Below are 13,790 nucleotides of genomic sequence, written 5' to 3'. Positions count from 1 at the left end.
TAAAATGCCTTCCAACTGGTACAAGTGACAGATTTGACTTAACATGTAAAATCACTTCTCACCCCTTCTTTTTGCATCTGTGATTGCCATATTACCTTCCAAATACTCAGAACTCTTTGACTTTGTCTATGTATCTTGCCCATCCTTTGAACAAGGGTCTCAGTATGTAACCCTGGCCTGGGACTTATCAGGCTGGCCTCAGACATTGCCTGTCTCTTACTTATCTGTATACCTTTTTATCTTTGTGTCTTCTAGGTTGTTCTTCTGAAAACCTCTGTTTCTTCTTTAGTAGAAATTTATATATAGGGGGAGAGAGAGAGAGAGAGAGAGAGAGAGAGAGAGAGAGAGAGAGAGAGAGAGAGAGAGAGAGAATATGAGAATGAATGAATATGTGTAGGAGAGCTAGGAGTAAGTGGATAGACTGCTAGGTGTAGCTGATCTGGTCTTTCTTTGCTTTGTGGATTGTTCTCTTCCCACCTTTGGGGTGGTGTCGTCGTCCCCACCCCCCTACCCTTTCTCATTAGATAAGAGAGAAAGGATAGAGGGGAGAGAGGAAAGAAAATTACTGAATCTATTTTCTTTCCTTTTGTTTTTTTCTTTGACCATGGCCAACAATGGCCTTCCTAAAGGACCAACAACCACCAATCCTGACTATGGGGGCACTATAGCGTGGAAAGTTCCCAGAATTCCAAAGTCACAATCACAAAAAATGATCTATAGCTGGCAAAACCACGCCTCTGCTGGAGCAGGAAGGAAGCAAATCATAACCAGCTGCTGTGGCAGTCCGAAGTAGCATCATATCCCCATATCTGGGATTAAAATGGAAATATATTCTTAAAATATTTCTTTTTTTTTTTTTTCTTTTTCTTTTTAAAAAGAAACCAAAATTGCAGAGTTGACACTACATGTATGGGACTGTTCTGTTCTTCTGCCCTGTCTTAGGGATCAAACAATGCTCATCAGGTTTGGGAGGGAACAGGTGACTTTACATGCTGAGCTCTCTCTCCAGTCTACAGTGTCTTTCAGTATTTCATGGACATGAAATAATTGCATGCCTTTATTCCCAGTATTCAGTAGGCAGAGGCAGGCGGTATCTCTGAGTTCAAGGCCAGCCTGGTCTACAGACCTTTTTCTGAGACAGCTAAAGATAGACAAAGAAACCTTATCTTGAAAATCCACCAACATATTCAAGCATGTGCATAAATTAATAAATTAATTCTTATAATAGAAAAAATTAATTGATATAAGTCTGTTAGCTTTGCAAGAAGTAGAATGATAAAAATTTATAATTTTACAACCTTCAAATAGCAGTTGTTTACAAATATACTCATGTGTGTGTCTCTTTTTTTTTATTCTTTGTGTAGTCTCCTCATGCTTTCTTGCCAGCTGCCTTTGGAGCAGGTGCCTTCTGGGCTGGGGTCTTCTGACCCTTCTGACCTTTAGCAGGGGGCGCTGCCTTCTGGCCTGCGGCCTTCTGGCCTGGTCCTGTTGCCTTCTTGGCTGGGACCTTGGCTTTAGCCGCTGCTGCAGCTGCGATGGCAGCCTTAGCAACAGTGGCTTTTTTAGGAGAAGCTTTCAGGAGAGCAGCTCTCTGGAGTTTCTTCACTTCAGTCTTGATTATTCTGTTCCTCATTTTCTTTGCCTTTATGACTTTGAACCGATCAAAATCTGTCATCTTGGCTTTCCTTTCTCTGGCATCAATTTTCTTAGCCCATCGTGTGGCGGCCGATTTCGTATTGATGTCTGCCTTCTCCCAAGTTTTCTGTACATACTTCTAGCATGCACTGCGTGTGAACTTGAGGATGAAGTCAGTGAGCTGCATGCATTTGAAAGGCATGTCCTGCCTCCTTACCCAAGTGCAGAGTCCATCCACTAAAGCCCTGTTTTGATCAATAACATCTACAAATGAGACCAGCTTTCCAGCATGGGACCCAAAGGAGATGTAGGCCACTCGGCCAACCTCCACGAAACACCTGAACACCATGTTGGCGGCGCTCAGCAAGAAGCCATGTGCATGTCTCTTATGTCTAGTTCCATGTTTTAACTTTTTGCCAATAATATAAATGACTGTAAATTGACACATGCACTCTTTTCCCTTTTTGCCTTGTATTAAAAGTTTTATTGGTGTTTTCAGATAATTTTTTGGAATTCCACTACTGTTTTGAAATTACCTCATTAAAAGAGAAGGATTGTTAGTTTAAATTATGTAAAATTGCTATGTCTGTTACTAAATTAAGATTGTAGTGGGTAACCTTGAATGTCCTGTTCTCAGTTCTCAGAAATGCTTCCAGTTCTCAGTTCTCAGTTGGTTCAGATATGCTTCCATAGGCATCATCTCATGCTTATTTATGTGTATACGTGCATTCTCTCAATTATATGTATAGGTATTTTCCACTAAATGTATTTCTGTCTACCATATGTATATCCGGTATCCATAGGGGTCAGAAGAGGCTATCATATATCCTGAGACTGGAGTTACAGAGCTGCCATATGGGTCCTGAGTCTGCTGGAGGATCAGCCAGTGCTCTTGACTGTTGAGCCATCTCTCTAGCTCCATTTGTGTATATTTGAAAACTGTCTTTACTCTTTTTAAAGATCCCATGATTAGTATGAATATAAATACCTTAAACTAATATTTATCACTAAACTCATAGAAGAAAACATTGTTTAAATAGAAATCAGATTGAGACTTTAAAATTTTTTCCACTTAGTGATTGCTTTATAATGGCTCTATAATGAATTATACATGTTATCCACATTGCTTACTTTAATGAAAATTAAGGTTTTCAGAAATGTCATTCTTATTTGAAACACGGCCTTGTTGGCATGCTTTTTCACTCTACTTTATTGGGTTCTTATACCTCTACCTCCACTTAATTCCACTCTAATCCCTTCCAATCCTGCAATACTAGGTAGGAGAGAAAGAAGGTTAGAAGGGAAAAGGAATATAGACCTCTTTAGACTACTTTCTGCTGATTAGGGGCCTTGAGTTCCTTGAGGCAAGTTCAGCTTTGTTGTCAGGATTTCTCTTCTTCTAGTCTGTTTGCTCACAACCACTTGACAAACTGCACCAACAGGAATCAGCAGCAGCAGGGGGAGCAGCAGCCTCTACATGCTCTCTTGGGCTCTTGTTCATACCCTCTCCACAGTTCCCACAATTAAACTGCTGCTGGCACAACTCATGGCCTTTCTTGTGCTTGGGGCAAATCGTAATCACCTGCTGTGAAGCAGCTTCTTATCGCACACTTGAGACTAAAATAAAACAGATTCATGTACTGTAACTGGGTTTTTAAAGAAACCAAAATTCTCAATCCAACCGCCAATATAATCTGTTTTAATTTCTCCTTTTAACATTCATGGTTAGACAATACTTGAACGTTTGATTCTTCTCTTAATGTTTAATGTCCTCTCTTACATGTTAAAAATTCAATAGCTAATCTGTATCTTTCAATTGTATGTGTAATGCTCAATCATTCTTTACATGTATGTTTATAGAAAATTGTTTTAGTTTTTAAATAAAATAACACATTGTTTTATTGTAATGTCTCTTACAGTTTTTCAATCAAGTGCTGGTGCTGGGCAGATCATCAGTCAGTGATCTCTCCGAACACGTATTTGATCTGATTCAGGAACTTTTTGCTATAGATCCTCATTTATTGTTATCTGTCATGCCACAGCTTGAATTCAAACTGAAGGTACTCTTTAAGCTTTATAGGAAAAAAACTACTTTGAAATGTTTCTTCTCTATTATATAGGAATGAAATATGAGTTTAGTTTATCTCATTTATCTCAAACATACAAAACATGCCTAGTTATCTGAACAGTGACAGGTGATGTAACATTAGTGTCATTTACAATATTCAGTATTTTAATATTAAAGAATATTCATATATTTAAGTAAATACTAAAGTTACTTATTGCATAAGTAATGGGATTAATCATTTTTATGCCAATTTAGTATATTAGGATTCATATTCGCTAAATAAATGTAATATTAGAAAAAATAATTGATAAACTATGAATGTAGAGTTTTTAAATATTTGGTCTTCTCATTCATTAAGATGGATATTGTCAATTCAGCATATTTATATCATCATGAGATAATACTTTATTGTGACTTAAATCAACATACTTGTTCTTTTTTTCTTTTTTTTCTTTTTTTTTTCCAGAGCTGGGGACCGAACCCAGGGCCTTGTGCTTGCTAGGCAAGCGCTCTACCACTGAGCTAAATCCCCAACCCCAAATCAACATACTTGTATAGCAGCAGTAACAAACCATTTTACACCTGAAGGCCATTTGAGCTTTACTTGAGAAACCTGACGTCTTACAATGATGAAAGCAGGGCTTTAGATCAGCCTAACTCTGTTTTAGTAGTTTATAGATTTGAAAACCTCATATTACCTGAAATAATCATGGGTCTGCAAATATAGTCACTCACAAGCAAGACAATACAAAATGTTCACAGAGTCTCCTCTGTGGCGCTTTCATAAAGTTCTGGTTGACTACTTAGCTTGGGTTAGATTTTAGACATACTAGATGCTTATGGTGCTGAGCATTGCTTTTTGTTTTTTTGGTTGAGAAAAAAATTTTAAAGTTTCCATTTTGTTACTACTGTGTTTAAGACCTTACATAATTGTCATTTTGCATTGTTTTATACAAATGTGCATAATTTACTCCCACTGCCCAAAAGCTTTCTGAGAGTGATTAACTTGAACTTTGACTTCCCATTCCTTTTAATAGTGTTGTTTTTCCCTGCTATGTTCTTTACTCAGTGGAGGATCATTGCTAAAATTGTATACCAGAACCTTAAGTCATCACTATTCATGTGAATTTTTCGGTTGCAGCAAATAATTTTTATGAAGGAAACTTACTAGGGTAGGAAGTTTTTAAAAACTCTTGTAAAATGCTTCCATGTGTACAAAGTGTCTATATGTAATCAATGTGCAAGTTGCAAATAAGCTGTAAAGTAGGTATGAATAGGGAAGATGTGAAGTCAAGTCAGGAAGCCATGTGACCTAACTGGAAATCAGGAAAGCATTTCCGTGGTAAACAGGACCACGTTATAGCTTGCATTATTCCTCACACAAGTCAAAAGAGTATCCTCTTTCTTTTTCTAGAGCAATGCCCGGTGAGGAAGCTAGCTGTGGTCGCGACTACCTACAAAATTGACAGGCTCTAAAGATTCAGATTTAACAACACAGAATCGGCCTCTTTGGCAAAAGTGCTTTCTTAGGTGATACAGAAAGGATGATGTCAGAGTTTGCATTCTCTATGTGATTATAGAGTCCATGGGATTAAGACTACACATACCAAAACATTGATTGATCCTTATTGGCCTTGCTGACATCTGTGTGATAATTTTCTTTTTAGAATAAATTGTGGACCAAAGTATTTATGAAGAAAGTCCACTCATTTTTAATACTTTGTGCATGAATGTATGGCTGTGCTCTGAGTATTATTTATTTTTTAGTAAAACTTGAAGCCTTAGTAATTTAGGTCTACAAAATGTGTGTTTGAATTAGATATTATATTTATGCTAGTTTTGGTTTCAGCATGGTAGACACTCTTTGCAGAAATGTTTTTAAGAATTATATACCCCCTCTCTGTCTGTTTCTGTGTTTCTCTCTCTCTCTCTCTCTCTCTCTCTCTCTCTCTCTGATAGGGTCTCTTTCATAGCTCTTGCTGTCTATCTTTGAACTGCTGTCTCTGCCTCCTGACCGCTGAGTTTATTAAAGTCATGGCCCACCATTTCTAGGTCTTTATATTTTCTATAGAATACTTCAACTGTCAGTATAATCAACACAGTTTCTATTCAGTAACCATTTTTGTTTATAAATACTTTTGTGATATTTATTTGAAAGTAATTATTTTGTCTTACTAATATTTAGCAATCCCTTTTTGTTTAGATTTAATGACATTCATGTTCCTGTGAGGTTAGAAAGTGTGAAGTTTGCCAGTCACTGTTTAATGAATCACCCTGATTTAGCAAAAGATCTCACAGGTAAGCTCCCTAGTTTGTTACACTTATTAACCACACAAATCTTTCACATGTGGTCTGTACCCAACTCTAGTTACTGAAAAAGATGTGTGATTGCAAGATGGCTTCATGTTGGCTTTGTGGGCTAGGAGATTATTTCCTATTTTAAAATAAAATCTTGGGAGTTTTTTAAGAAATCCTAAATTAAGATACTGTAATCCTTATGACATTAGGTTAAGACAGGAATCACATCTGGGTTTAGTTTGACACTCTGTTAACCCCAGAACTGGGGAGACAGAGGCAGATGTAGCTCTGAGTTTAAGGTCGGTCTGTTCTACACAGTGAGCTCTAGGACAGCTAATATTACACAGTAAGATCCTGTCTCAAAATTAATAAGTAAATAATACATATGAACACTCATACATATAAACAAACCACTTCTACATTACTAAATATAGAAACTAATGTATGTAGAAAAAGGGAGCTATCTTCTAGATTAGATTAGGATATTAAATTTTTGGGGGGATGGGCAGGGTGGTGTTGAAAGCAATGTTTCTGTGCATGGCCCTGGCTGTTTTGCAGCTTGCTCTGTAGATCAGGCTTGCCTAGACCTGTGAGCCGTCTCTTTAGCTGCCTCTGCCACTACGCCACCACCTGGCTTTTATTCCATTTAAAGTATTTAACACTTTTATCAACATGCTACTGTTTATTAGAAATAGAAAAACATGTTTGATTTTATTTGTATTATAATTTATTAAAAGTTCATAGTCTATATTTTATATTATATAATTATATGTATATCATTTTTCTTCCCTTTTTTTTTTTTTTTTTTTTTCATTTTTTTCCGGAGCTGGGGACCGAACTCAGGGCCTTGTGCTTGCTAGGCAAGCGCTCTACCACTGAGCTAAATTCCCAACCCCTTTCTTCCTTTTTTTTAAAGATGTATTTATTTATCCTATATAAGCACACTATAGCTGTCTTCAGACACATCAGAAGAGGGCATCAGATCCCATTACAGATGGCTGTGAGCCACCATGTGGTTGCTGGGATTGAACTCAGGACCTCCGGAAGAGCAGTCAGTGCTCTTAACCACTGAGCCATCTCTCCAGCCCCTATATTATTTTCTCTCATGTGTGTGTGTGTGTGTGTGTGTGTGTGTGTCTGTGTGTGTCTGTGTGTGTCTGTGTGTCTGTGTGTGTCTGTGTGTCTCCAGTTATAGAGAGCCTCCCCGAACACCCTCTCCTCCTCCTCTGATGTGGTAGGGCCTGTCCTGGGTCTTCTTCTATATCAGGTATGCCAGGGTTGGCGCATCCTCTCTCACTGAGACCAGACCAGGCAGCCCTGCTAGGGAATGGACACCACAGTCAGGCTACAGCTTCAGGGAGAGCCTCTGCTGCCCTTGGTATCTGTACTGTTGTTTTAAGTTTTTAATTTATAAATGACATTCTAGACTGTAAAACTATGTTGTCATTTGACCTTCTACCAAAATATATTATTTAGTATTTAGATATGCTCTGAAGTAATAAGCATAGTTTTCTGAGTAGTAAGATGTGCTTACTGCTGTCTTACAGATGATTATAGCTTGTCCTATAATTTATAAACACTGATTTGGACAAAACTTAAAGCTTTTTTTTTTTTTTTTTTTAATCATTTGGAATCATGGCAATTTATATAACTAACACTTAGCTCTTCCTTTTTAATTACAGAATATTTAAAAGTTAGGTCACATGATCCGGAAGAAGCCATTCGTCATGATGTCATTGTTACTATAATAACAGCTGCCAAAAGAGACCTTGCCTTAGTAAATGATCAGTTGCTTGGCTTTGTCAGGGAAAGGACACTGGATAAACGGGTAAGATCTAGGGTCTTTGTTCTTCTTGACGTTCTCTGTTCAAATTATTGTATAAGTCTGGTATTATAATAGCAGTTGCAGCTGGTGGATACCAGAATAACACTGAATGTAGAACTATTCTCTTATGTTTCAGGCACACACACTTAGCTCTGGCTGTCCTTTTATTTACTATGTAGAACAGGCTGGCTGCAGACTCACAGTGATCTGCCTGTCTCCATAGACATAGTTTTTTACTTTATGAATAAATATGTTGGATTCTCAATCTTTTTTTTTCTTATTATGGGAGTGGGTTTTCTTATAGCATTTCTATATAAAGAAAAGGGGGTAAATGAAATTGTTTTTTTGCACATTTTAGTTTGCAAAAGGCAAACTGGTTGTATATTCATTTGTATTTTGCATAACTTAGCTGGATCTGTTGTACATTCGGTTAAAAGAATAGCATACTTCCTAAGGAAGTACAGTTTCTATAATGTGTGATTCAGCTAAGGGCTGCAGTGGCTTTGGGGCTAGTTCCCTTATTTAGCCGTTTCTGTCACTGGATGCAGTTAGAAACGTGAGTTGATAAAGAAAGGCAATGTTTCTAACCATGACAGTAGTTACTAAAGGAGAGTAAATCAGCCTTAAGCAAGAGCCAGACCTTTTTTTGTTTTTTTAATGTGCTTTTTGGTGTTTTGTCTGTGTGAGGCCTCTGGTCCCTGGGTACTGGAGTTACAGTGTGAGCTGCTATATGACTTCTGGGAATTGAACCTTGGTCCTCTCTGGAAGAGTAGCCAGTGCTCTCAACCCCCAAGCCATCTGTCCTGCCCTGAGCTGGACTTGTTTTACGGCAGTTGCTTTACAGTACACTGGCTCATTTGGTACTGTTAAAGCTACTGTCTCCTAGAGACGCATGCTGTTGGTGTGTTTTTAGGGTTTATCAGTATGTTTTGACATATTACAGACATGCTCTTTATCTTCTTTAAAAATAATTGTGTGATAGGTGTTGAAAAAAGAAAAGAACACTACTAACTTGTTAATAGTAATTAAAATTTCTGAGGTTTGTTTTGTTTTTGTCTCAGTTTAAATTCTTATATATTGTTGAGTTCAAATTACTAAATCTATGCTTCCCTTTTAACTCGACATTACTTATTAAGGGAATGGATGGTTTGAGAAAACACTGTGCTTATTAATATACCTCTCACAGTTTCAGAAAAGTGGTGAATATATTTTTTTGCCTGCATGACCTGGTCATATCATTTATTATATATTTTTAGTTCAGCATTTTGATCTGTTTGCTTAGTTTTTGCATCTGTTTTATCCATTTTCTATTCTGGAAGATAGGGGAACAACAGGGTTCAATCTTAACCTTCATTGTTCACATTTTTGAGTTTCATTCTACATACTGAGTAGGCTAAAAAATGATTCCAAAACCTTTAAGTACTGACTTACATCAATTAGAATGCTTTTATTCTCTCCCACTTTTCAAGACAAACATTTCTCCTCTATTTTTGTTTTCGTTTTTCTTTTCTTTTTTTTTTTTTTTTGTTGTTTTTGTTTTTTTTTTTTGAGACATGGTCTTATTCAAAGCCCTGACTGGCCTGGGCTTTCTGTAGACTAGACTGGCTTCAAACCTACAGACATCAGTCAGTCTCTGTCCCCTGAATATTGGAATTAGATGTATTAATTAACATGTTCCCCTTGTACCCCTCTGTGCTTTTATTTATTTTTTTTTTTTTAAAGACAGAGTCCTGGGGCTGGAGAGATGGTTCAGTGATTAAAAGCATTGGTTGCTCTTACAGAGAGCCTGAGTTCAGTTTTCAGCACTTACATGGCAGCGCCCGAACTGTCTATAACTGTAGTTCTCTGGGGTCCGATGCCTTTTCTCTGGTGTTCAGGTATATATGCAGATAAAACACCCATGTGCGCACATAAATAAAGACAGTCTTCTATAGCCCAGGCCAGCTTCCAACTTACTGTCATAGATAAAGATGACCTAGAACTTCTGATTCTCCTGTCTGTATTCCCTAGGTGTGCCATGCTGGGAATCAAATGCTAGGCAGGCTCTTCTATTCGAGCCATATTCCCAGGCCCTAAACAATATTTTTGTTGTAGAATTGTATTTATCATTATTGGTGTGTGTGAGTGTGTTAAGTGTGCAGGTGAAGTCTGAGGGTTCCATGTAGGTCCTGGGATTGATTTGATGTGGGTCTTTGGTTTTGGCAGCAAGTTCCTTTGCTTGCTGAACCAACTCACCCGTCCCATTATTTGCACGTCTGCAAAGTAAGGAAGCTCACCTAAGATACACAAAAGGGTTCTCACCAGCCTTGTTTTTCCAGAATTCTAGGTACTGAACTTTGTTATTATTCACAGTATAGTGAAGGGTATATAAATAACTAAGTCTCTGTAGCCTTTTCTATACAGAGCAGATTATATAATTTATAATTTTCATGTATACCTTTTATTCACATCAAAGAATTGAACTGAATGTAATCTGTAGTATGTTTTGTTTAAGGGGAACTAAAAGGTTAGTAGGACATTTAGCAGTACCACACTGGAAAGTGTATAAAGTGATCTGCTGCTGTCTCACCAAAAATAGGTGTGAAATGGTTAGTAAAGCAGTTTGGCAAAGCTGCTTACAGGAAGATACGATGTGCTGCCGTCTGTACACACAGTAACACTGCACAGCCTAGTGCGCCCTTTGCAGCTTGTAGATTTGAATAGAGTTTTGATGTCTTGCCCCTCTCATAAGTGCTATATTTTCTAGTGGCGAGTAAGAAAAGAAGCCATGATGGGTCTGGCTCAACTCTATAAGAAATACTGTCTTCATGGTGAAGCAGGAAAGGAAGCTGCAGAGAAAGTCAGTTGGATAAAGGACAAACTTCTACACATCTATTATCAGAATAGCATTGATGACAAGTGAGTCTAATATTTTGGTAAAACTGCTTTTCATTTTTAAGTACTTCTATTTAATTTTTACATAATTTATTTCTAAATATAGAAATAATTTCAGCATACATATAGTGGTTACATATGGTTCGTTGCAAGAATGTAAAGGCATAACACTGGTGAAATAAACATGGACTTGGGAGTAAGGCAGGACAGAGACAAGTCATTTTATCTCTTGTCATTTTTATTTATGTGTACTTCTGCTTCATAAAATGAAGAGGAGTAACAATGGCTCACTCACTCCCGGGGTCGTCAGGTCACATAGGTATTGAGTGTCTGCCCAGTGTCTGAGTAAAACGCTGTTTGGTAACCTCTCATCTTTGGGCTTCTTTTGTTTGTCTTGACGACACTGTTGGAACCAGTACAGAAATTGTTATTTTCTTAATGCTACTTATTATTCTGTTATTTATTATGCCAGTACTTGAGTTTTTTGTACAGTATTTTGCAATGTTTTGTTGAATTAGAGTAATTGACTTATGCATTGCTAAATATGTATTGAATTGGTTAATGGAACGTTCTTTTTTTTATTCTGGCTTTTGTAAAATACTTTGTTGTGTTTGTTGAATTAGACTGACTTCTGTATCACTGCATAGAAAGAAGTATTGGCTAATGAAGAGCTCTTGTGTGCTTTTTAGTCTAGTGATCCTGAATAATAGGGATTTAGACTGGGGAGAAGAAAAGTGAGATGTGCAGTTGTCCAGGAAGTAATAGTGGGAGAGCCTCCTGTTTCTCCTACGTGGCAGCATGGGAAAGGAGCTGAATTATAGTCAGAGGAAGTTACTAAGTTTCTTGAGAATTAGCTATTCTTGGTGTTACAGCTTTCTGAGTAGTGCTACTTACCTTAATCTGTAGTTTCAGCCTGTAGAAGATTAGTGGGGGCAGTCAGTCCCATTTAAGAAACAGGGTGTGTTGGTAACACACATGTAACCTCAGCACTTCAGAGGCTCAAGGCAAGCCCATTGTATACATTAGCAAGTTTGAGGCCAGCTTTGGGTACATGAGACTTGGTCTGCATTAAAAAATAAAAAAATTACCAATCTCTCCCTCTTCCAAAACTGACAATAAACAGGACCAGTGCCCACACCTATAATCCAGGCACTAAGATGGGCTGAGGCAGTAGGAGCTCCATGCATTTAAGGCCAGCCTTGCTACAGTGTGAGAATAATATTCAGACATTCTAGAATGTTTGTTTTATAACATATAATGAAATAAACCACACCATTGGTGACATAATTATTGGTATATAACCACTTTATACAAAATGGTTAAATTCAGTTCACTTAAATAGCATAATTGTTTTTGTGTGTTTGTTCATAGACTGTTGGTAGAGAAAATCTTTGCTCAGTATCTTGTTCCCCATAACCTGGAAACAGAAGAGAGAATGAAATGCTTATATTATTTATATGCTAGCTTGGATCCAAATGCTGTAAAGTAAGTTACTTTTCAACACTTCATTTATTTACTAGGTGGGCTTGTTTATTAACTTCTTATTAGATCTTTGTGAATTTTACATCATGTACCCCAATCCCACTTATCTTCTCCACTCCTAGTACCTGTCCTCCACCCTTGCATCCTCCTTCCCAACAAAGAAAAAGAAATCTTGTGGAAGCTCTAATGTGTAACAGTGCGACCCACAGTATATATACCCTTTTGTGCATACTTGTTAATTTGTAGATAGATGTTCATTGCAATAATTTATTGGTCTGGTATGAGTCCTCTCTGGCTTCTGCTACATTATCAATACTCGATCCTCACTGGGACTCCTCTCTGATATCTGGATTTGTCCTGTGCCATGGAAATTCTGTAGTTTTGAATCTGTAGGACTGGCCCCTTCATACAATTCCTCAATCGAGTAGATGCTGGGGTGGGCCAATTCAAAGCCCTGGATCTTGATCTGAAAGATATCTGAGTTGGCCAGTCAGATGGCTCTCCTACTCTTGTGTCCATGCCCTCACCAGCAACTCCAGCTACCAAGACCAACTCTACCCTGCTTGACAAGTGAGGTGATGTCTCCATGTGTTTTCTATCACCTGTTCACACATACTTTTGGTAATGGTGTTAGTAAAAGTTTTGGATATTCAACCAATCAGCCTTGGCTACCTAGTGAGTCTAATACTAATAGGTTAGCATTTGATAGATCTTGACTGAAAAGTCACATACAAGTGGACTAGGATGTCTGGCTTGATGGCACATTCCTTTAGTCCTAGCACTTGGGAAGCTAGGTGAATTTCTGAGCTCAAGGCTAGCATGAGATAGATGGATGGATGGATGGATGGATGGATGGATGGATGGATGGATGGATGGATGGATGGATGGATGGGTGGATGGGTGGGTGGATGGGTGGGTGGGTTGGTGGGTGGGCAGATAGATGGATGGATGGATGGATGGATGGATGGATGGATGGATGGATGGATGGATGGATATTCAGAAAAGCATAGTTCTGTAGAGAGACCATGTTTCAAAAAACTAAACGAGGGCTGGAGAGATGCCTCAGCAGTTAAGAGCACTGCCTGCTCTTCCAGAGGTCTGAGTTCAAATCCCAGCAACCACATGGTGGCTCACAGCCATCTGTAATGAGATCTGATGCCCTCTACTGATGTGTCTGAAGATAGCTACAGTGTACTTACATATAAATAAATAAATCTTTAAAAAAAAAAACTAAACGAAAACAATTTTTTAATTATGATCACATGGTTTCTTTCCTTTTCCTCCCTCTAACTTGTCATGTATCACAGCTTCTTTGTTCCCTCTTGACTTCATGGCCTCTTTATTTAGTTCTTATTGGATGTGATATGTTCACATGCATGCATGCGCTTAAGTAGACAAATACATCTGCGTCTCTTCAGTATTATTATATGGTTTTAGGGCTAACCACTTGGAGTTAGATAATGACTGGGGGCCTCATCTGTAGGGAAGACTACTTCCCTCTTGGCATTTCCTTAGTTGGATATGGCTTTGTCTAGGTTTTGGACCCCATGAGGCTTTTCCCTTCCATGCTAACATGTCTATTGGTATTGACCTTGTTCAGGTCTTGGT

At 38.0% G+C, this 13,790-nt stretch overlaps 1 protein-coding gene and 1 pseudogene across 1 annotated transcript in view; one reads left to right on the top strand and one right to left on the bottom strand.

Annotated features, from left to right (window-relative positions):
- Window positions 1-13,790, top strand: part of Pds5a (PDS5 cohesin associated factor A) — a 91,225-nt gene that overhangs the window by 41,211 nt on the left and 36,224 nt on the right. The window contains 6 exon segments of the mRNA XM_032916982.1: window positions 3,555-3,695; window positions 5,118-5,233; window positions 5,907-6,001; window positions 7,684-7,829; window positions 10,573-10,724; window positions 12,072-12,185. Coding sequence (XP_032772873.1) covers window positions 3,555-3,695; window positions 5,118-5,233; window positions 5,907-6,001; window positions 7,684-7,829; window positions 10,573-10,724; window positions 12,072-12,185 — 764 coding nt within the window.
- On the bottom strand, window positions 1,355-1,986 carry LOC116912813 (annotated as a pseudogene).

This window comes from Rattus rattus, chromosome 11 (genome assembly GCF_011064425.1).
Source record: "Rattus rattus isolate New Zealand chromosome 11, Rrattus_CSIRO_v1, whole genome shotgun sequence".
NCBI lineage: Eukaryota > Metazoa > Chordata > Mammalia > Rodentia > Muridae > Rattus > Rattus rattus.
Note: the sequence above shows the minus strand (reverse complement) of the source record. Positions and strands in the feature narration are given on the sequence as shown.